The sequence below is a fragment of the Harmonia axyridis genome, chromosome 1 (genome assembly GCF_914767665.1).
Source record: "Harmonia axyridis chromosome 1, icHarAxyr1.1, whole genome shotgun sequence".
NCBI lineage: Eukaryota > Metazoa > Arthropoda > Insecta > Coleoptera > Coccinellidae > Harmonia > Harmonia axyridis.
The window spans coordinates 63346414-63369588 of NC_059501.1; the positions used below are offsets into that span (position 1 = coordinate 63346414).

Here is a 23175-nt window from a genome sequence, read left to right on the forward strand (position 1 = left end):
ATAAAGGAATCGGTTTCAAGAGAATATTCTGAATTCGACTTCAAATTGACATTTCTCTGCCCAATCTTCACTGTTGTGGATGTTTGTTTTGACTGAGATGACAGAAGCCATCTGATGAAAACAATGGGGAATATCTCTATTTTGAATTGTATTATTTTGTGTTTCAGTGTTTTATCTGCTCATTGTCAGTTCTGGATAGATCAAGAAGCACAAGACAGGATTACTGGTGAAAGTCTCCCTTTGATATTGAAATTTTTGAACGATGACGTTGGTGCAATTATTAATTATAATTCAGGAAAAATTAAGCACACTCGGTTGAAGGTATGATACATTTCCAGAAATAAATTATAAGTGATTGATATAAGGAATGAATGATGAAATTTCCCCATAATATTAATTCCCCTGACAGTAAAATTACTTCTAATTAAAAAATAAATGAAGATAATATTATTACTTTCTGAATGAGACGTATTTTCCTACTGTACCATATCTCAGAGTTCAGTATGTTATTTTTAAGGAAACTTGTAATCATTTCCTATTCAAACAAGTAATATTATCCGCAGGGAGACATCTTGGAGGTGGACATTACAGCTACCTTAACATGCAAATCTCCGAGTGAACAGTGCAACTATGAAAGTGCTGATTGTAGAGGTCTTCTTTTCGTCAAACCTAATGAACAACTGCAGGTAATTTCTGTAGACTGTAACCCAAATTTACCCATTGAGGAACCCCTTGCTCTTCCAATCCAAGATGTGCATTGTGAAGGATGTATGGTTGATATGAATCCAAATGCCAAAGGTGTGGAAGAATTAGCAAAAAATGTTATGCAGCATATAGAATCTGAAAAAGGAAGGAAATACAGCTTGATTAAAATCTTAAAGATTCAACGGGAGGTGAGAATTGATTCATTGTAGATTTAAGGTGCCCTTCCAAATATTTGAGAGACAATTTTTCGAATTTTAAATAAATGTAATGAGTCACTACTTAGTTATATTTTATGATGGTATGTACTGAATGGAGAATATATTAGGTAATAATCTTCTGTTATTGCGAAGGAAAGTATACCTAATATTTAATGGATGGATGGAAAACGTATATTATCAAAAAATACTAGTGCAAAAACAAACCAAGATTAATTAATCAAAGAGTTCATTCAACGAAAACATGAATTATTGGAATTTATAATTGGACACAATAATAAAAAACGCAAATGCAATGGTTGAATATGTAGAGAAATAGATTATCATTAGAGCTCATATTTATAAAATAATAGCCCTTTTCTAAATATAATGTATTATATCAAATTCCTCTCAAGAAATGCGTCTCATACCATTATAATTAAATATATGTTGAATAATTAGTCGATATGAAGGTCAAATTATTGAGGTTATCAATACTGTGATTATAAATGGAGTTGGGATCATTTATAATGAAAATAAATGATTAATCCTCTATTGATCCTATTATTTTTGTTTGGACAAATTTATCAATAAATAAACCATATCAGTATCTACAAATATCAAAAAATGGAAACACTAATTGAAAAAAAATGTATTTGAAGGATTTGAGGACTCTATATAAGTTACATTGGAGTGTTACAAAGCGTTGGAGATATGAGAAATAGGACAAATTTGTAGGCAGTTTATACTAGTTTTGATGAAATTTCGAAATGCTTTGATTCAGAGTCATACTGAGATTAAGTTAAATATTACATTGTTTATTGGAGATTTGTGATATAAACTTTATTGCAAATAATTCAAAACTGAATTATTGAGTTTAAGATTGAAATCAGAATAGGTGGCACCCAAACTTAATCAAACATTTCATTAAATGAAAAAATCCATAAATACTAAGAGTTAGAAAATATAATTCTTCCTCTTGAAAACAAATCTATTTTGACCTTTTACCTTTAACTTGAAATAAATTGTATAAAACAGGAATTCAACATAAGATACTTTAAATTCATAACTTCAAAATTAAATTGAGAATAAATTCTGTAATAGTAAAATACCTACTCTCTAAATAAATAAAATAAAATATCCTGATTAGTAATAACTAACAGTCAGCATTTTTCAGTCAGAAATAACAGTTCTTGGAATTCTATCACTAACCATTTCAGAATAGGAATATATCAATGAAAAATATGCTTGATAAAACTTTGAGAGGCTGTTGGCATATGAGCATTTGTCCTGATAGAAATATCAAATACTCTCAAAATATTCCATAAAACTAGAGCTTCCATAAAAGCCTTTCTCATTATCTACTCTACCCAAATTAATTTTCCATTTGTCAGTGATAATTGTATTCAAAATTTCTTAATTGGTAATGAACTGCAGTTCATAATAATAATAAATATATGTTTATTTCAATGGAAATGGTGAAACAAATACAGTTAAAAATGAATTTCCAATAAACATGTGTTCACTCCGAAAGTCAAAGTTCTATGGAGCATGTGTATGGTCACTTACAAGGATATCGCCATCTGGTAATTCCATTTGGAATTATTTTTTTCAGCTTACAAACTTTATTCAGTGTGGATAGTGACTTAAAAATGTTATTAGACTATAAGTATAGTATCTAGCGACAAATAATAAGGATGTTAATTGGATGCTCTTGATAGAAATATTACTGAAGGCATATGTTTTCAAAATTACTAATATCACCAGAAAGTGCATCCAAGGATATAATTTTGTTTACAATCTAACTTGCAGAAATTATTAATTTCGAAATTATTTTTCTTAGTACTTGTATTTTCGTTTTCTCATGGTCTTTAGGAGATCTAACTACCAAAACATCTGGTTAGTGCATTTCCTATAATAACTTGGTACTGCAAGCCAGCGTAGAACTCAAACGGAATACATATTCCCAAAATATATTAATAACTCTCTTGTTGATAACTTTAGATATTGACATTTTCACACTCTTTTACCTAATATTAATAAAAGAAAATAAATAAAACACTTGACTATGCGTTTCACAATTTTTATTAAAATATATAAAATCTCGTAGACATGCATTTTTCGGGTTTCATCCCATTCTCAAAACTGCGAGGAATAAATTCCGATCTTTCAGCTAAGATAAACAATAACTCTCAAGCACCAAAAGAACAACCCCATTAAATTTCAGATCATCCTTCTTGTCTGTTGAATATCATATGCCACGTTTTACCTTTTGGTCATTGATCTGACATTTGATAATTCCTTGGTTCAGATTCAGAGTCCTAGTAATATATTATTAGGCAGCATTTTATTTTTTGACCCATTAATAAACTTATTCAACTGAAGCATCATGAATTGTTTTCAGGTAACAAATGGTGTAAACTTTGTTTTGACTGTCCTTATTGGGCGTCCACCACATCTTTGCAACCCTAGTGTTCAGGAATGCATCAGAGATTCTAAGGAAGATATGTATTGTGCAGTTAAATTTTTCCAAGAACCAGGATATCAATCTCCTAAAAACATAATATCCAACAATTGTACACAGACTCAAACTTTCATACCAGTATTTCCTGAGCATCAATCCAATGACATAAATAGAGTAGATACAGGAAAGAATAGATATGAAGAAAAGTCTTTTTATCCCAAGCAATCAGAACTGAGCGAAAACGATATTCTGAAAGAAATAGATGCACAAATTATACCTTCCAATGAATTTGTGCCTGAATCAACGAAAAATAAAGCAATGCTGCAGCCTGGTCCAGTGAAAAATATGGAAACATCCTCTGCTAATAACTTACTCGATGAAAGTAGCCAATCCAATATTGCTTCAAGTACATTCCAAGAGGTATTGGCAACAGAAGATCATCCAATATCTATTGTTACAGATATGGCTATAAATCAAGATGAAAATGAAAACTCCTCTTCATTAACAGATACAAAACTAAGTTCGACATCTGAACCACTTCAAGAGAAGTTCCTGCACCAACAAAATAGTGATGCAGAGTTTAATTCTCAATCATCTGATTTGAAGGAGATGCATTCAGCAACTGGTGAGTAAATGTTTTCAGGTTCAATTTAGATCTCTAAATTCTTCCTAATCGTAGCCTTTTTCTTTTTTGGTAGTTGCGTTTGTTTGATGATTAGTAGTAGTACGTAATAAAGAGGCAGACTCTTGAAAAGTTTTCAATATTAATGAAAAAAAAAATTTTCACACATTTTGGAATAAACTTCGATATTTGCTGATTATTAAAGTAATGATAAAAGATTTTTCTGAAAAAGTTTTTTAATATTAGAACGAAGAACCGTATCTCTAACAGTTTTCAAGTAATTGATTGATTTACTTGGAATCCTAGAAAGCTAAAATTTCGGGTATGGATTACCAAAATCTCGTGTATCATTTATGTGTAATAAAATTTGTCCCTAATCATACAGTGTTATTTAAAATCACAGGCTTTAACGAGATACAGTAAAATGATAAAAAGTGGGTTTTTTTAAATGGAATGACCTGTATATCATGAGATGTATTGAAAAAAAATTAAATTTCCTTTCAGACGTTATAACATGTTCCTATACCTTAATGGTAAGGTTTCCTAATTACAAGCAAGTTTTCATCCCATTGGCAATATTGATATAAATTTGTTTTAGATATCCATGAAATTTTATAGAACTTTTAAATTATGATAATTTGTCAATCAGCACCGATTTTATGCGTATAAAGTTCCTCTTGTTCACTGTTTTTAAGTCGGGACACATATCTTATTAAACATTCTGCATGTACTTACTACAATTTGATTGTATTGACCGTGAAGAATGAATAATTACATTAAAACTTCTGTATATCATTTATTGCCTTACATTTGAATCTTTTGTCGATGAAATATTTATTATAGAATTCAACAATACTTTACAGGCGATGTCGGTAGTCAAAAATTGAAACTATAAATGAGGAATGATGAGTCCGGTCCTAGAATATTGAAATTATTAATATCTCTCCGACTCGACCTCGGCATGTGTCAATGAGATCTCAAGTTTTAATAAATGCCGCCGATAAGCTTGGTTCTGATGATGGTTTCATTATCTTCATGAATATGAAAACTCAGCCTATAGCTTTCTGAGGAAAGGCAGAAATTAAATATTTATAGTCAATCCGTACTCCCATAATCCTACTCTCTACCTCTGCTTAGAGTAAGTACAGTTACTCTCCGAACACGCTCCATATTTTTTGATACTTTATTGAAATTTACAATCAACTTGTCTCAAAAATTAGGTAAATTTGATTATTTGTAAAATAACAATAACAATCAATAATTGAATTAAAGTCAAATGGCCAAGTTCGTTGTAATCTTCTGTTGTTGAAGGGGTTCTAAGCCAGTTGGTCTTTCATGTCCTTCCAAGTTTTGATGGGATTTAATTGAATGTTTTCTGATTTCATCAATGGTATCATTAAATCATTATGTATAGTCTAGTCTAGTTGGATCTGTTGGCGCATCTGTTATCAAGTGTATTATTTTGGATTGAAATCTCTGTATTATTTTGGTATTGTATTTCTTAACACATCCCCAGAATTGGATACCGTATGTTCAAATCGGTTTAATTATTGCCTTGCAGATCAGTTTCTTATTCTGAAGAGAAAACTTGGATTTTCTTCCTATGAGCTAATACATTTGTCGGATTTTTATGTTTATTTGTGTCTTTTGGCTAGGATGTGTGGTTTCGAAGTGAGGCTTTGGTCCAGATTGATGCCAATATATTTTGCATCTGTTTTAATTGGTAACCAGTGTTCATTTATTTTGACTGGAAGACATACTTTTATTTTTTATTGGTGAATGTGACTTGTACTGACTTCGCTAATATGGTATTTGGATTTTCTGGATTGTCAGATGTATAGATTAGGTAGATGGACCCAGTATATTTCCTTGTGGAACCCTTGCTTTTATTTTATTAGGCCTTGTATATTGCATCAGCTGGATGTCCAGCAGAGTAAGTTATATATTTTGGAAGGCTGGAAACTGTTCCTCAGTGAATTGCGCTTCAGATATCAATAAATGATATCTATTTTAGATATATTCATGAAGGCAGTTCATTTTTGTGGTTTAGAAGGCCGTTGGTATTCCATGAAGCTTTATGTATTAACTTGGACATTTTTTAGTTCACTGTAGTTTATTTACAAGTGATGTTAAAATATTAAGAATAAACTGGTTTTTATTCATCATTTGCATGATCATAGATTTGAATTCTGTGTGTCATTCAAATTTAATGTTCTCGCTTCATTGCTTTAGAATTGATCTGGTTTGGTGTATGCAATATCAGGAAATTTTTCACAATTTTTCGAAACTGAACACAACTAGCTGAAGCAAGTTGCTAAATCAAGTAACTAAAATACATTTGGTACGCTAATGGGTGGCTATACATATTTTAGTATTGTCGTTTAATATTCACGGCTGCAAGTACAGTAGTTGTTCGTGACAAAATATATTCGAAATATATGTAGCGAATCAATAGAAAAAACAGATGCAGTTAGATAACATTTCAAGCAGTACCAAGAAATTTTTGTTGGTTGCAAAATCACACAAGGTGTGACACCATTTTATTTCTAAAGTGAATAGATTATAGAGCCGGACATCTGTCAGAAATCGGCCCAGAAATAGATATGAAAATAGTCGAAGTGATTAATAATAATAAGAACAGGTATTTACTCTACGCAAGAAAAAAAAAGTCAAAATTCCTTACAAACAATAGTATATGAAACACTATATAATAAATCTATGGCATATAAACCATAATTATTATTATAACATAACAGAAGAAAACATTTAAAAATTTCTCTACGAGAATCTTAACGTATAATTCACAACAGTAGTTCCTAAATTCAAGAAGAATGTTTGACACTGAACTATCAATAAATATTTTTCTTTGAAAGTTTTTAATTCATTATTCATTGTCTCTTGGTGTGAAATTGAATAACCTTATGCGCATAAAATATAAATTTTCTTCGATAATTGACAGTTTATGATGAGGAAAAAATAATAATACATTCTTCGAGTAACATTTACATTTTAACATTCTACGAAATACTGCCTATTCTTATGAAAAAAATATTAGAACTCTGTGTACAGGGTGATTCACCGCGCTGGCCTATCAGGAGTTTATGGAAAACTGAACACAATTTTGTGCTGAAAATTTGCATGTTGAGGTTTGAGACCATCATCTTTCCCCCTTAAATATTTCCAGATCTCTTCTACTTGTTTATTTCAAATGACACACCCAGTATATTATTGCATAATTAGATAGATTTTTTATGACAATTTCAGGTTTATGCAATGCCTGGGGTAAAAACTCAAGTAGTAGTCTGTTTCCGGTATAGCCGGTAGTTGTAGAAATCTAAAAATATTTTAGGGGGAAAGATTGTCTCAAGTTTTCCATAAACGTCGAAGAGGCCATCGCGGTGAATCACCCTGTATGTTAAGATCATTATGATTGGTGATTCCAGCATCAACTTTAACCCAACGTACAGCAATGCATAAAGTGAATAAAAGTACTAGCAGTTAAGAATTTTTAATGGGAAAAAATTTCGAACAGATATACGCATCAATCCACAATTCGTATTCGGAATTTAATTATTGTTTTGACTTCGATAACAAATACTGCCAAGCTTACGGATAATCCTATGCATAAAAAAACGAAAGCTGCTCGCAAACTTTCAAAACCCAATTTTTTATGAATCGGTTTCATTTCATCTGTAGACACATATTTTTTCATGAAGCGTTCTATTATGCCATTCTCTCTGAATAACTGCAAGTATTTGTCGAAAACTCCAACGAGAGGATGTCCCCTTGCAAAACAATACACCACCATGTGATTGGTTTCCCTCGGAGGAATTACCTTCACAAACCTTACAGTTTCATTTTCGAATTTTCTCCGAATTTGTTCATGATTTCGATCCATCAACAGCACGCCGTCACTGTTTTTCGAAATAACGCTTCTTAGACACTGCTCTATTCTGGGACATAAGATTCTGTTTTTGTAAGGGATCAAATATCGTCTGACGACTGATATATCATCAGGAAAACCTATTTTGAAGGTTCGATTCGTAAAGTCTTCTTGGCGAATCTCGTAGTCTTGAACCTCTGTAGATTTTCCATAGTGTAATAGCCTTCCTTTGTAGACGAAGTAGAATTCGACGAGTAGTAGAAAAATGGCCAAAATTGACTCTGGGTAAAGGCAGATGTGAGGATGCAACTTCCGTTGTCCATTTCGAAGGTATCTTCTGACGATAACCAAGAAGAACGATAGAAATATAAGCGATGCGAAGATGGTGCACCACATCGTATTTGAGGAAGTCGGTGCAGAATGTGTCGATGGAGCTAGAATGTAAATACTAAGAGAATCGAAGTGATATGGAATTGTACTGGTAAAGCGAAAATTATTCACGATAGGTTGATAGTGCAACCATATGTCGAACAGGTGATCTACTAGCAAATCCCTGTATGTTTTGTTTATGCCTTTACATGTCAAATTGTAATCAAGTTTAAGATGATTGACAATCAATTTCAATACATCAGTAGCGATCAACCCTGACTTGCATTTCACATTCTGTATAGTCAAAGTCCAGCCTTTGTAATCCCAACTATTGTCATCAAATGGCGGTTTTATAACACCAGAACCATTATTACACTTTCCAACTTCCACCAAATCGTAATCGATTTTCTGAATATTTTTATATCTGAAAGGATAGTAGGTGTAAATCACTCCTGTGGAGATATCAACGAATATGGCATCCTTGACGTAAAACTTTTGAACGGCTCTTGTTATGTCTGGAGTTATGTGCCCGTAAAACAGATATTTCATTGTGGGTTTTACTATGTAGGTTGCGAAGAAATCGTCCAAGTAATTATGTACAAATTCGGTGTTGTTCACATAGATGAGATTTAGGTTTGGTACATTTTTTCTGTTGAATGTCGAATCCGAATAGGAACCTGTTAAAGTTAATATTGGAAAATCAACAATTAAAGGTCCATGAGTGAGGATAGCAGAGTTTGGACCGTCGTCCATCAGCAGTAAAATCAAATCTAATATACATATGTTAATCGGACCCCGAAGAACATTCGATTTCAAACTAAGTGACATTGTATTCGCACTATAGTTTCAACATGAGATTTCGAGCCAAGACTGTGAAATATTGCTTTGAATGATTGCTGATTAAGTTTAAATCGGTGGACATGAAAATAATTGTGCTATTGTTTTTCCAACATTTCTTTTATTGATCACTCCATTAGGTCCTTAGAGTAATTGAAGCACTTATCGAGAAAATTAAAGATTCAATAACAATGTGGCGTGTTTTCTTGTACGTACCTAGTTCGGAGATAAAGCAAATTGACCCATTTCTGAAGCGGATAGAGACTGGAGATGAAAGTTAGGTTACTTACAGTAATTTCAAGCGAAAGAGATCTAACGAAGCTGCCCAAATTTTTATATCTTATTGAACGTAAAAATTAATTTCGAAACTATTTTTGTTAGGTTTTCCTGCACCTAAACCTTATGGTTCTCCGAAAAGTTTTTGGCCATTATTTGTAGTTAATCTTTGAATATTAATTTTGATCACTCTGTATAATTTAGAGTTGAAAATTATTGTTCTACATAGAGGTAATCAATACGTCTAAGTACCGACAAAACATTGTCTGTATCGGCGGCGTAACTGGTTTCTTCATTAATTACCAAGTAAAAAAACTCCATATTTTCAATTTTTCGCAATTTTCTCGTAAATGGTGGTTCTAAGGATAAAGTGATCTGAAGAATATCATAATGATTTGAATTTATATACAATGAAAAAGTGTAATTTTGGTTTATATATTTGTTTTCGAACATCCTGCATATATGAAAATAAGTTTAAATTGTGCTTTTAACTACTCTAAACACATCCCGAATAAAGATTTTCGAAATATCTTCATTTACTCCTTCAAAATGAGGTCCTCGTCTGGAATGGGCCACGCGGTATATGACTGTTCGAAATTTTTTTCTACTCATCATTTCGAAACTACAGATTTGATCGAAATGTAATGTTTCACTCGGACGTGTGATGACAATTTTATGCTTCCTACAAAATTTCATGTTGATGGCGCCTTCAGAAGTCAGAACCAGAGGAAATTTAAGATGAAAATCACATTGATCTGTGAGGCTGTTCTTTTTGTCACCACTTGGGTTCTTACTTCTGATTCTGCCATCAGAACTAGAGATTTCTGGACACAAATATTTGAATTTCATCACTTGTTATATGATGCTCCCATTTACAACTAATTTACATCTGAGAGGTGATTTGGATATGGCCATGTACTTAGTCTTGGAAGTAGATTTTCACTTCTTGCTACGAGAACTGCATCATCCACATAGAATATAACCTTCATTTCCCATCTTATAACCTTTCTGTCAGGAATATTTCATAATTTCATCCCTAATAATATTGAGCAGTGGGCTCAATGAGTCGCCTTATTTCATGCCTCTTCCCAGTGTTATGAATTCGGTAAACTCGTTATCTATCTTTTTTTATAATTTTTAAAATTTGAAAGTGAAACTGAAAAATCACATTTCCAGCAAAACATTACTTACACAATATAATTGATGATATCGCTATGAAACAAGAACACTATTTATATTTATATATGTATAACAGGCCAATTGAAAAGTCCCCGGTCTACCATAGTAAAACACATTTTTTTGGAAAAATTCGATTTTATTATTCAATATAGTTGCCTTCGAGGGCTATACAGCGATTATAGCGATCTTCCAACTTTTCGATACAATTTTTGTAGTGCGATTTGTCTTTCGCTTCAAAATAGTCCTCAATTTTGGCGATTACTTCTTCATTGGCGCTAAATTTCTAACCAGCAAGCATTCTTTTGAGGTGTGAGAAAGGAATAAGTCGCTGGGTTACAGATCTGTCGAATACGATGGAGATGTAAAAGCAATTCGAAGCACAATTCATGCAATTTTGCCATTTTTTTTCATTTATTTGTGACACGGACATTATCTTGATGAAACAGTACCTTTTTTTTCTTTAAATGGGGCCGTTTTTTAATGATTTAATCTTTCAAACGATCAAATAACGCTATATAATAATCGCTGTTGTTGGTCTGGCCCTTTTGGATGAATATTATACCTTGCGCATTCCAAAATACTGATGACCTTGCCAGCTGACTGTTTTCCTCGCTTTAGACTCGGTTCATCGTGTGCAGTCCACTCAGGTGACTGTCGATTAGACTCCGGAGTGAAATGATGGAGCCATGTTTCATCCATTGTCACATATCGACGCAAAAATTCAGGTTTATTGCAGCTTCAAATACTGCTCAGAATCATTAACACGTTGTTGCTTTTGATCGATTGTGAGCTCGCCCGGCACCTATTTTGCACAAACCTTGCTCATGTACGAATATTCGTGAATGATATGATGTATACGTTCAGATGATATCTTCACAATATCTGCTATCTCGATCAACTACACTTTACGGTCATTCAAAATTATTTTGTGAACTTTTTTTATTTTTTCGTCGGAGACAGCCTTTTCTGGGCGTCCACTGCGTTCGTCGTCTTCAGTGGTCATTTCACCACGTTTAAACTTAACATACCAATCAATGATGGTTTATTTTTCTGAAGCAGACCCCGGAAACTCTTCATCAAGCCAAGATTTTGCTTCAACTGTATTTTTTCCCTTCAAAAAGCAATATTTTATCAGCATACCGAATTCTTTTTTTCCATTTTTATTCAAATAACAAAAGTAGCTACACTCATAACGCAATATCTCACAAAATAATGGTCGGACTGCTGTCGAATTTTGACACGTTTCGTTTGAAGGTTAATCCCAACTAAAAATCATATGGATTTAATACTAGCACCGCTATCTGTGCATCAGACCGGGGACTTTTCAATTGGCCTAATACATATAAATTAACAGTTAACGTAACTATCTCATCGCCAAAAATGCTTTGTCCGCGAACTCGACACAATCATGTGATAATTACTAACTCTCATATCTATAAGTAATCAATGCAATCATGAGATTAGTTCAAATCGCACACATTTGCTCATAGAGCCTTTAGAACCTTGAAATTGAAGATGTGCTATGATATTCTTGCTCTCATTATTTTTGAAATGTTTATTTTAAAATTAGGAACTGATTAATTATATCCATTATCTTGACTGACTTGATTGAATTACACTTATTTTCTTTCAGATAACAACTCTGAGGCGCACAGAAGAGAAAGAAGGGGTTTAGTTGGTGGAAAGAAAGAAATAGATGTCAATAATCCGAATATAAAAGAATATGCAGAAAAAGGAATAGACCTATTGAATACTAAGCTAAGCAGAGGCGATTCACTATTCAGAATCGGTAAAATTCTATCGGCGACATCACAAGTAGTATCTGGAGTTTCGTACGATATCACAGCACAGGTAACCGATTGTCAAACAGATGGAAATTCCATAGAAAATTGCAAAAACGTGCCAGAAATCTGCGATATAAACATCTGGTACCGCCCTTGGTTAAACAGTAGAATAATCACTGTAAAATTTGGCGGAGGGACTTACACCGTTGACGACTTGAAGACTAATGGCCGATCAAAAAGAGATACCTTAGTTGGTGGCTGGACCCAAAAAGGAACTGACGATCCTAAAGCGAAAATACATTTAGGCAACCTTCTGACTAAGTTAGACGCACAGTCTGGGACGGGTAACAAACTGGAGATCAAGGAAATTCTATCTGTCTCGACCCAAGTGGTAGCAGGGACCAATTGGCGTATAAAGGCTTTAGTTTCACGATCAGACGCACTCCAAACCGAGTGCAACTTCAAGTTTTGGGAGAAATTGCCCGATGCAAATAGAGTGAGACATTTGGAAAACGTCGAAATCGAATGTGACAATCCTCAATTGAATTACAGGAGCAAACGCGATATTCTCGTGAGAAAACCCCGTCAACTGCTCGTCGGAGGTTATAATCCTCTTCCTAACGACGATTCCAGAATCGCCAAGCACGTGTCTCACCTTTTGCTAACGTTGGACGCTCAGTCTGGCAAAGACTACAAATTGAAGATGAAGAACGTCATTTCCGCTTCAAGCCAGGTGGTAGCTGGTACAAACTGGGACATCAAGGCTAGAGTTTCACTCTCCGATTGTAAAAAGTCAGATGAAAAATTACCGGAAAGCTGTGGAGAAAACGAGAAATCGTATGAAACTGTGTGCGAGTTCAAGTTTTGGGAAAGACTACCTGATAAGAATGGGGTAAGAACCTTGGATAACGTTCGTATAAGTTGCGAAGACTCCAGCTTAAGTTTAAGGAATAAGAGGCAAATCGAAAAAGCCACAGAATTGAATAGCGAATCTGAAGCTAATGTGCCTGGAGGTCAGCGGTTTGTGAAGGACAATGAAGATGAAATTAAGGAGTTTATATCCGAAAGCTTAAGACACATGGACGAAATGTCTTCCCATGAAAATAAGTTTACAGTCCTAGACTTCCTTTCATCGACTAAACAATTAGTATCCGGACATTTGTGGAGAATCAAGGCGGTAATAGTTCTTTCTGACTGCAACAAAAACGATCAGACAGACTGGAGTCGATGCGGTAAACTGCAGGGCGCTGAGCCGAAGCGTTGCTTGATAATGGTTTGGAACAGGCCCTGGCTCGAGAACGGCAGGGAAACGAATATCACTTGCGACAACCCAACTGACGTTTATTTTTTCAAATCGGGAAAATCTACCAAGTTAGATTCTCCGGTGGTGAAACACAACGTATCGCATTACGATGCTTTCCTAGAATTCGAAAAGACCCACAGGAAAAGTTACTCGACTCCCTTGGAACGAATTCGCAGATACCTGATTTTCCGAGAGAATATGATATACGTGGAGTTACTCAACAGGAACGAACAAGGTACAGCGGTGTACGGACCCACCAAATTCGCAGATTTGACTAGGGAAGAATTCTCCAAGGGGTTGGGCTACAGAAGCGAGCTTAGGAATGAGAACGAGCTTAGTTTTATGCAGGCCGATATACCCGATATCAAGTTGCCCGATTCTTTCGATTGGAGGGAGAAAGGGGCCGTTGCCAAAGTCAAGGATCAGGGCTCTTGTGGTAGTTGTTGGGCCTTTAGTGTGACAGGCAACGTAGAAGGGCAGTATGCAATAAAATATGGAAAGTTATTGGAGTTTTCCGAGCAGGAATTGGTGGATTGTGACAAATTAGATCAAGGTTGTAATGGTGGACTTATGGATAACGCATACAGGTATTCAGTTTTTACCATTCAATTCATATTAAGTCTTCAGTATCATTATATTAAACAAGAGTTGATTCGGTTTTTGGAGACAAATTATGAAACTATAATGAAAATTCGTAATAAGTTATAAACCAAACTATTTTGGCACAGAAATTTCCCTTTTGAAAAAACATCTCACAGGCCAATTGAAAAGTCCCCAGTCTACCATAATAAAACACATTTTTTTGACAAAATTCGATTTTACTATCCAACATAGTTGTCTTCGAGGGCGATACAGCGATTATGGCGATCTTCCTACTTTTTGATACCATTTTTGTAGTATGATTTGTCTTTCGATTCAAAATAGGCCTTAGTTTCGGCGATTACTTCTTCATTGGCGCTACATTTCTTTCCAGCGAGCATTCTTTTGAGATCTGAGAACAGGAAAAAGTCGCTGGGGGCCAGATCTGGCGAATACGGTGGATGCAGAAGCAATTCGAAGCCCTATTCATGCAATTTTGTCATTGTTTTCATTTATTTGTGACACGGCGCATTGTCTTGATGAAACAGCACCTTTTTTCATCAAATGGGGCCGTTTTTTAACGATTTCATCCTTTAAACGATCCAATAACGCTATATAACAATCGCTGTTGATGGTCTGGCCCTTTTGGAGTTAATCAATCAATATTATACCTTGTGCATCCCAGAATACTGATGCCATAACCTTGCCAGCTGACGGTTGTGTTTTTTTTCTCGCTTTGGATTCGGTTCATCGTGTGCAGTCCACTCAGCTGACTTTCGATTGGACTCCGTATTGAAATGATAGAGCCATGTTTCATCCACTGTCACATATCGACGAAAAATTCAGGTTTATTGCACTTGAACAGCTTCAAGCACTGCTCAGAATCATTAACACGTTGCTCGATCGATTGTGAGCTCGCGCGGCAACCATTTTGCACACAGCTTTCTCATGTACAAATATTCAAGAATGATATGATGTAACGTTCCGATGATACCTTCACAATGTCTGCTATCTCGATCAACTTCACTTGACGGACATTCAAAATTATTTTGAGAAGTTTTTTGAATTTTCGTCGGTGACAGCCTCTTTTGGGCGTCCACTGCGTTCGCCGTCTTCGGTGCTCATTTCACTACATATAAACTTAGCATACCAATCAATGATGGTTGATTTTCCTGGCGTAGACCCGGAAACTCTTCATCAAGCCAAGAGTTTGCTTCAACTGTATTTTTTCCCTTCAAAAATCAATATTTTATCAGCACACGAAATTCCTTTTTTTTTCATCTTTTTTCAAATAACAAAAGTAGCTACAGTCACAGCGCAATATCTCACAAACTAATGGTCGGACTGCTGTCAAATTTTGACACGTATCGTTTGAAGGTTGGTACTAACTAAAAATCATATGGATTTAATACTAGCACCGTCATCTGTGCATCAGACCGGGTACTTTTCAATTGGCCTTATAGTATATAAAAAAACGAAAAGATGACAACTTTGCGTGAGGAGTTCAGTCGAAAATTATATCACAGGCTGATCCCTGAAATGTGTTTTGATTCCGCTTCATCTAACAAATTTGTTAACACTTTTTGGGAACCATATCTGCTTACTTAAAATGACGTATGCTGCTTCTATTTTATGTTTATTACTCTGCAAATATTTGAAACATCTCAAATAACCCTCCAACAAATAGTTCATTATTAAGAATAAAACGCGTTAACATTCAAAATCGTTCAAACAAATATCTCCTTTTTTATTATTCAGGCAGATAGAGAAACTCGGTGGACTGGAAGAAGAGAAAGATTATCCTTATGATGCAAGGGATGAGACGTGCCATTTCAATAAAGGACTTATACGTGTTGAGCTAGCTGATGCTGTAAACATCAGTCAAGATGAAACAGAGATGGCCAAATGGTTGGTGAAAAATGGACCTATTTCCATCGCTATTAACGCCAATGCCATGCAATTTTATATGGGAGGTGTGTCCCATCCATGGAAGGTTTTGTGCAATCCGAAAAGTTTGGACCATGGTGTTTTGATTGTTGGTTATGGAGTTCATAGTAAGTGGAAATGCAAAACACTTGTTTATAGTAATTCAGTCTTAAAAGGTGAAATAATCATAAACAATCGCATTACAAATGAAACGGACTTGTTCTCTAAAAAGAATTAGTTATGATTAGGGATAATAGTTCAGAAAATCAAGCCTAAAGCAAAAAAATAATGTTTGATATCTGAAGAAACCATTTGTAAAAGATTCCACAACTCTGTTATTTATTTCTGGTTTCTATCATTCACAACAAAGATTTATATAATTTACGTTTATTCACCTTCACATAAGTTGAGTTATTTGTCCCCTCTCGCTTAACAGATTATCCTAAGATACCCTATATTGCTCGTATATATCGTTTCAACGAATCTACTGATATTTATTTTTGGAATATTATATGGTTATTCAATTCACAAAGTTGGAAATATATTTTGGCAAGCGCAATCTCAATCATTTCTCACTCGTAAGTTTATCATTTGTCACTCGTAATATTTTCTCTCGAATCGAAAATGAACATAATTTATATTGAAATGCTCATATAAGGATATAATAGTAACAATTGAGGAACTTGAATATCATATTCAATGAACTGAGGATCTCTAAAGCCCTGGGAAATGAGCCCTCTATTTTACAGACCGAGATACTGGCTGTTTACGTATGGACCCAGGAGTGTCTTAAAATGAACCTCAAGGGGGCACATGTCTACATCACCACGGACAGCCACACCACGCTCAGATCCCAGGAATCGTACTGCCAGGGATCTCTTTTGACTTGGGAGTGCCGTAACAACATAAGGCAACTGGCCAGAAGCAATAAAGTGACTCTACTATGGGTAACAGGGTACTGTGGTGTTGAAGGAAACGAAAAAGCCAATGAACTTGCAAAAAGTGCAACAAGGTTAACACCTGCTGGACCTGAGTCTTTCTGTGGGCTAGGAAAAGACCAATATAAGGCAGCAGTCCAACAATGAGAGTTGAATAACAGGATAACCCACTGGACAAACATTCCTGGACTTACCCAGACCGAGAAATTCTTGATGATTTCACCTACCTATGCTAGAAAGCTCTCGAAGCTGTCACGAGCCGAGCTTCGGGTGATGGTGGGACTGCTGACGGGGCGCTGTCGGTACAAACATCATTTGTACCGTATGGGAAAGTCAGCAGATGAGATTTGCAAGTGTCCAGAGCTGGCTGGCCTAAGAACCATTCATATGGGGAAGCCGATCCTGGATACCCGTGAAGTAACGGCCAAGGCTGCTAAGGAGGTTGTCAGTTTTATCAACGCCATTGACGACCTCCTTGGGTTTTCATGAATGGGTAGGGTAGAGAACAAAAGATCTACATGGTCGCAGTTCCCGGAAGGCCTACCGAGCCACAACGACCCCAGTTCACATAATAATAATCATCATATCCTATGAAAACAACATATTGTACCATTGGAAGAAACTCCCGATCATTCTATTTTCTTTCATTCGTATACTAACTCCCGCATTATAGTTGTTGGTTTGCCATTGTTAGAACTCAGGATTCGACTGAAACATTTTCTTTGATAAAACAATACACACCAATACAATGAGGCCGGTTATCTGTAATTCTGACAACGATCTCCTGACAGCTATATTCACACTTTCAGATAAGTTGAGTTAACTGGAGGTCAAGGGCTCAGATGCTTGTCTCTCATTATGAAGAGTTTTTCACACAATGCTAAAATATATGTTTCCAGATTAATTCCTCGTACGGTACAACAGTTAACTGTAAATTCATAATTCTGTTTAAATCTGTATCATAGCATTCTTATTTTATTTTCAGCTTATCCGAAATTCAAGAAATCACTTCCTTATTGGATAGTTAAGAATTCATGGGGAAAATCTTGGGGTGAGCAAGGGTACTACAGGGTATACAGAGGAGATGGTACCTGTGGAGTAAATCAGACTCCATCAAGTGCCATTTTGAAATAAACACTGGCAATAAGTGTATGTCAGCCATCAGAAGTCAATTGAACATTGACTGTAGTAAGTTAAGAAATTTTATGTATTTGAGAAATAAGTTATCGAATAACGCATTACTTTTTATCTTATAAATGAACTAAATTATAGTATACAAGGTTATTAGATTAATTTTATTGAAATCTAAAATTTTTATCGTACGTTGAATTTACATTATTGTTATACATTTCATGAGAACAATAGCCATAAAATACATAACAAAGTTAATTCTAATAATTTAATAAGCAGCTATCGTTCAACATCATGACAAAAATATTTTTTGACTTTCATGTGATATTTTCAAGAACATGTTTATTTTAAAACAATATAACAATTAGTTAGTTAAGAACAAAATGAATAAATTTAACACTGAAACTGATTTTTTTTTTCACTCATATCTGGAGTTTATCAATAATTTTGCAATTTAAGTAGCAAACACTTCAATTTTCTGGCTTCGTATGTTACTGTTTCTTCACCATCTGGTTTTCCAATCTCATTCTCATCATAGAGTTTAGGACAAATTGCACTCTTAACAGTTTTTCCATGCACTGAAAATATATTTCAATATTTATGTATATGTATATTAATATCATATGTGATATTGTTTCACTTACATTCACAGTTCTCTAAAAAGGCAATGCATTCTTCAATTGTGGAGTCCTTGAGAGCAATCATGTGCTTAGCAAAATTTTCAAGAAGACTCAAAAAGCACCTCTTGGTATAAAACCAAGTGTCTGTCCCAAGTTTCTTATTATAAGGTTCTAGAGATTTCATTACTCTCGAAATTCCGAATTCATAGTTTCCTTTCGAACAATAGAGTGTTCTAAAAAAGATGTGGTGGTTTGATTTGTTATTATCAATAAAAAAACATTGGAACTATTTGGAAAAAATCCTTATAGCCTCCCTCCACCTCAGAATTTTTTCAAAAAATTGAATATTGTGGGGTTTCAGATTAATTTTTATTCTCTTGGGAAAAGATGAACAGATATGTCTACCAAATTTTCTGAGTTTAGCTCTAATATATGTTTGATATTGCACTGAACCTGTCACAAGGTAATAGCTTATGTGAGAACTAGCTGTACCTTGTGAAGCCAGAACTTTTAGTTTCTGAAGATGACAACATTGTTGTTGAAAATGTTATAAATATTTGTAAAGATTCTGTAGATTAGAGGGTGGTTACTACACTTTTGCAAGGATTAGAAGAACCCTAATGCGAATTGGATAAGAACAATAAATAGGAAGAAGTATTTTGATTCAGAAACAAAAGTTGTTTGGGAATCTCTTAAATGTATTTGACAAGCGGATATTTGAAATAGTAGATGAATATTTTTTCATCCTGAAAGTGTCAAAAAGCTTAAAAAAATACTTGTCAAAATTTCGGAACATATAGTGCTTCGAATCTGGATCGAGTTATTGAAAGTTGAGTGACGTTACATTTGTTGTTGTTCGAAAAAAAGAATAAAAAAGCAATGACTCAATGAATATATGATCTACCAGATCATCCAATTGGAAAACCGTAATGAAACTTATTTCCACAGGCAAATTTTTCCTGCTCCTTTTGAAAACCGAGAATGTTATAGTTTTCATATGAATTCCTAGTTACAGCCAATTTTCATGGAAGGTAAGATTTTTTCCCAAATTATTCCAAAGGATAATGATAAATTAAAAATTCAAGGTAAATACCCTATCACCAAATTGATGATACAGTGATGAAAACACTTCTTGTCAGGCTCTTCATATGCTAATTGATCTTCTTCTTTCTCAACCTTCCTCATAAGCTCTTCAGCGTCTTCATTTTGAATAGTCATAATGTAAGAGACACATAGGTTCGCCAAGATAATCGGGTTTACTTTTAGGAACTGAAACATATTAAGATCAATGTTGAACTGAAAAATTTTTTAGTGGTCAAGTCGATTTTTCTCCTAACTCTTAGCCTTAAACTAGAGTAGACCAATTCAGATCTTTTTAGGTCGATAATAATATGTTATAGCACTTAATAGGGAGACCTTAAATTTTCTTTTCCTGGCATTTGAAATTGCCAGTTCGCAGGTGAAAAATCGACTATACCTTGGCTAAAAATCCTAATTATTTTCGTAAGAACGTGATATCTTTCGTTATATAAGGGGTAGTAAACAGAAATACATAATTTTTGCAAGAAAAATAAGGCTCCAATTACCATAGTAGGAATGATTTAAGTCAAATATGAGCCGTTTTGTTCGATAACTTGTTGCCATTTTGAAGGTAATATCATAATGCCTCTCTCATAGTAGCCCTCGTCCCATCAATTGGTAAAAAATTGAGACAGTCGATTTTCACAAGCCTCTGTTGAAGCGAATTTTTTACCAGTAAAATTGTACGCCATGGACTATTCACTTGGTGCCAGGTCCGGTCTATATAAGGTTCATAGAAACCTCCAAACCAAGCTGCGGAGCTTTAGGTGAGTCACTAACGATGTGTATGCCCTGGCGTTGTCCTGATGGTACACAATTCCTCTTCTATTGGCCAAAGCTGGCCGTTTCTGGGCGATTGCTTCCTTCAGACGGTCCAATTGACAGTACAGTTCCGAGTTAACAGTTGTACCGTATGGGAGCAGCTCATATTAGATAATTCCCTGCCAATCCCAACAAACACACCAAGTCAATTATAGCTTGGCTACTGTTTCCGCCAGCTCACCGCATTTTGACCACGACCGTTTTCGCTTGACGTTATCGTAAGTGATCCAGTTTTCAATATCAGTCATAAACCGCTTCCAAAATGGGTCGATTTTGTTGCGATTCAGCAGCGATTCACAGATGGAAATTCGGTCCATGAGGTTTTTTTGCGTTAACTCGTGTTGTACCCATACATTGAGCTTCTCCTTGGGACTAGTCTTATGCAAATGGTTTTTTGTGCAACCTTTAGCTCGTGGGCAATCCAAACATGACGGTGGCACTCGACAATGTCGATGTTTTTCGGCAATTTTCGGCAATTGGCCTTCCAGTGCGTGGTGCATCTTTGGCATCGAAATTATCGGAACGGATTCGACGAAACCAAAATTGCTCCTAATTGGCTGTTACAGTATTAGGACGATAAACACTATATACATTTTCAGCCGCCTGGCTTGCATTTTTGCCTTTATCGAAGACAAACTGCAAAATATAGCCTATTTTCTCTTCGCTAATGTCCATCTCTGATGCGAGCTCAAACTAAACTGAGTCAACTAATCACGAAACTGTCACTTAAGTTTCTGTAGTACGAAATCTCATCTTTCTAACGCTATCTAGTGGAACCTGATCGGATTTATACAACGCGAGATACAGATAACTAAAGCCTTTGTTGGAAAAATAATGGATTTTTTTTTACTACACCTAATATATTACTTCAGAATATCTCTTCTTCACGAGTGGCTCGTAAAATCCTGCGGCTTCCTTAAACTTATTCTCTTGCATGAAGAGCACATGAGCAACATTCAATCTCCACGTTTCGTTGTCATTACAAAATTCCACGCTCTTCCTGAACACTTTTTCGCACTGCTGATAATTTTCCAGATCCCAGTAAATTTTGGCCTGCGCCATCAACGCGGGAATGTATTTTTCGAGGCAGTCTTCGTACTCCATCACCGTCTTCTTCACCAGAGCCGTCTCATTGTTAGTTCTGTGCTCTTGGGTTTGCTTCGCGTATTTCCTCAGGAGTTCGGCGTGTCTGCTCACTATTTCGTCGAATTTCTGATAAGCTTCGTTTGGGGAGGTTTGAAGAGTTATGACGGCGTCCAGAAAATCATAAAGATACTGAAACAGATGTCCGGTCCGTTAAAAAAAAGAAATTTTATGCGATTCAAATTGACTTTCTGTATGCCAGAAACGCATGTGCAATAAAAAATTACAAAGAACACGTTAGTTTGTTTTTCTAGGAGTTGCAACTTTGGTAAGAATTTTATACCTGAAACTTTACCCCGATGTGGTCAGCAGCTACCTCCCCTATTTTTTTCAATAGCCTATGTGGGGTCGAATGATGCATCATTTGAATGTTCGTTATTAAATCTGTAATTTTTTCCGAAGTTGGTTCAATGGTTATCGAGGAATTCGATATTTAAACTTTTTTTTTAGAAAAAACTGAAAATTCGTTGCCGAAATAAGTTGAAACTTCTATTTCAACTGCTTTGAGTTAGGTAAATCCACTATTTTGAAGTCATAATATCAAATACTCTTCCGCCAACTGAGCTCAGTTGGCTAGAACATCGAACTGGTAATTCGGAGGTTGCGGATTCGAATCCCGCTCGAGGAGGTACTTTTTTCAGAATTTAAAAATTGTTTACCTCAGATCGCAAACCCTTTTTTTCATACCTGAGTCAAATACTTGTAAGTCAGGTGAGTATTTTCAGCTAAAAGGTTCGCAGCCAAGTCATAGCATTCGTACTGGCAGAAGAGCAGGAGAAGATTGGCAAATGTCTCTGGAGGAAATGGATTTTGCTGAAGAAGAAACTGTAACTTCTCGAAACCTTCAGTGGGATTCGTCTCAAAATTCATCAAAGCTTGATTGTGGAGTGTTACTGCATCCAATTCGTGTTCAGCTCTTGGTGGCATATCTGTCAAAGCCTCCCTGGCTGCTTCAACTTCGAAATATTAATTTGATGAGTAACTAATACAAACCCCACCAGTTATAGATAAATGCAAATAAATTGATTATAAAACACACATACATGCATACAAAATATCATAATTAATTGATCATAAAACACTTATTACTGAACTGTTCCAAAAAATCAAACCTAATTTTTTAAAACAGTGGCCAGTTTATGTTTTGAAATAACTGGAAAGCCTTTCAAACAGACTATAAGAGTTATTTGCATGAAATTTGAAATGCAAATTAGCCTTTATATCGCATTGATCTCGAGAATGATAACGATTACTCTTAAGGCGTTACCTAGGCTTGCACTGCTACCTTAAGGTTTGTGGGTTGTGATCCTTATACTGTGA

General features: G+C 35.1%; 2 protein-coding genes across 3 annotated transcripts in view; one reads left to right on the forward strand and one right to left on the reverse strand.

Moving 5' to 3' along the window:
• Positions 1-18595, forward strand: LOC123685683. The gene is made up of 6 exons (XM_045625490.1): positions 1-321; positions 564-893; positions 3304-3988; positions 12163-14203; positions 15954-16249; positions 18045-18595. Exons 1-6 carry the CDS (start codon positions 115-117, stop codon positions 18191-18193), a joined length of 3708 nt encoding a protein of 1235 aa, XP_045481446.1. The 5' UTR covers positions 1-114; the 3' UTR covers positions 18194-18595.
• The window catches only part of LOC123685689 (tetratricopeptide repeat protein 30A), a 10802-nt gene continuing 6071 nt past the window's right edge, over positions 18445-23175 (reverse strand). For both annotated transcript variants that reach the window (XM_045625505.1, XM_045625497.1), the window contains exons 5-9: positions 22543-22811; positions 21580-21987; positions 19904-20079; positions 18835-19043; positions 18445-18768 (exon numbers count right to left, since the gene is read on the reverse strand). In XM_045625505.1, the coding sequence (XP_045481461.1) occupies positions 18629-18768; positions 18835-19043; positions 19904-20079; positions 21580-21987; positions 22543-22811 (1202 nt within the window). In that variant the 3' untranslated portion in view covers positions 18445-18628. The remainder of the gene's footprint in view (positions 18769-18834; positions 19044-19903; positions 20080-21579; positions 21988-22542; positions 22812-23175) is intronic.

Excerpts from the sequence above, each read along its gene's own strand:
- LOC123685683 (XM_045625490.1), top strand. The coding sequence starts at position 115 with ATGAAAACAATGGGGAATATCTCTATTTTGAATTGTATTATTTTGTGT. Across the intron at positions 322-563 it reads TTAAGCACACTCGGTTGAAG|GGAGACATCTTGGAGGTGGA; the intron begins GTATGATACATT and ends TATTATCCGCAG. Across the intron at positions 16,250-18,044 it reads TGTTGGTTATGGAGTTCATA|CTTATCCGAAATTCAAGAAA; the intron begins GTAAGTGGAAAT and ends TTTTATTTTCAG.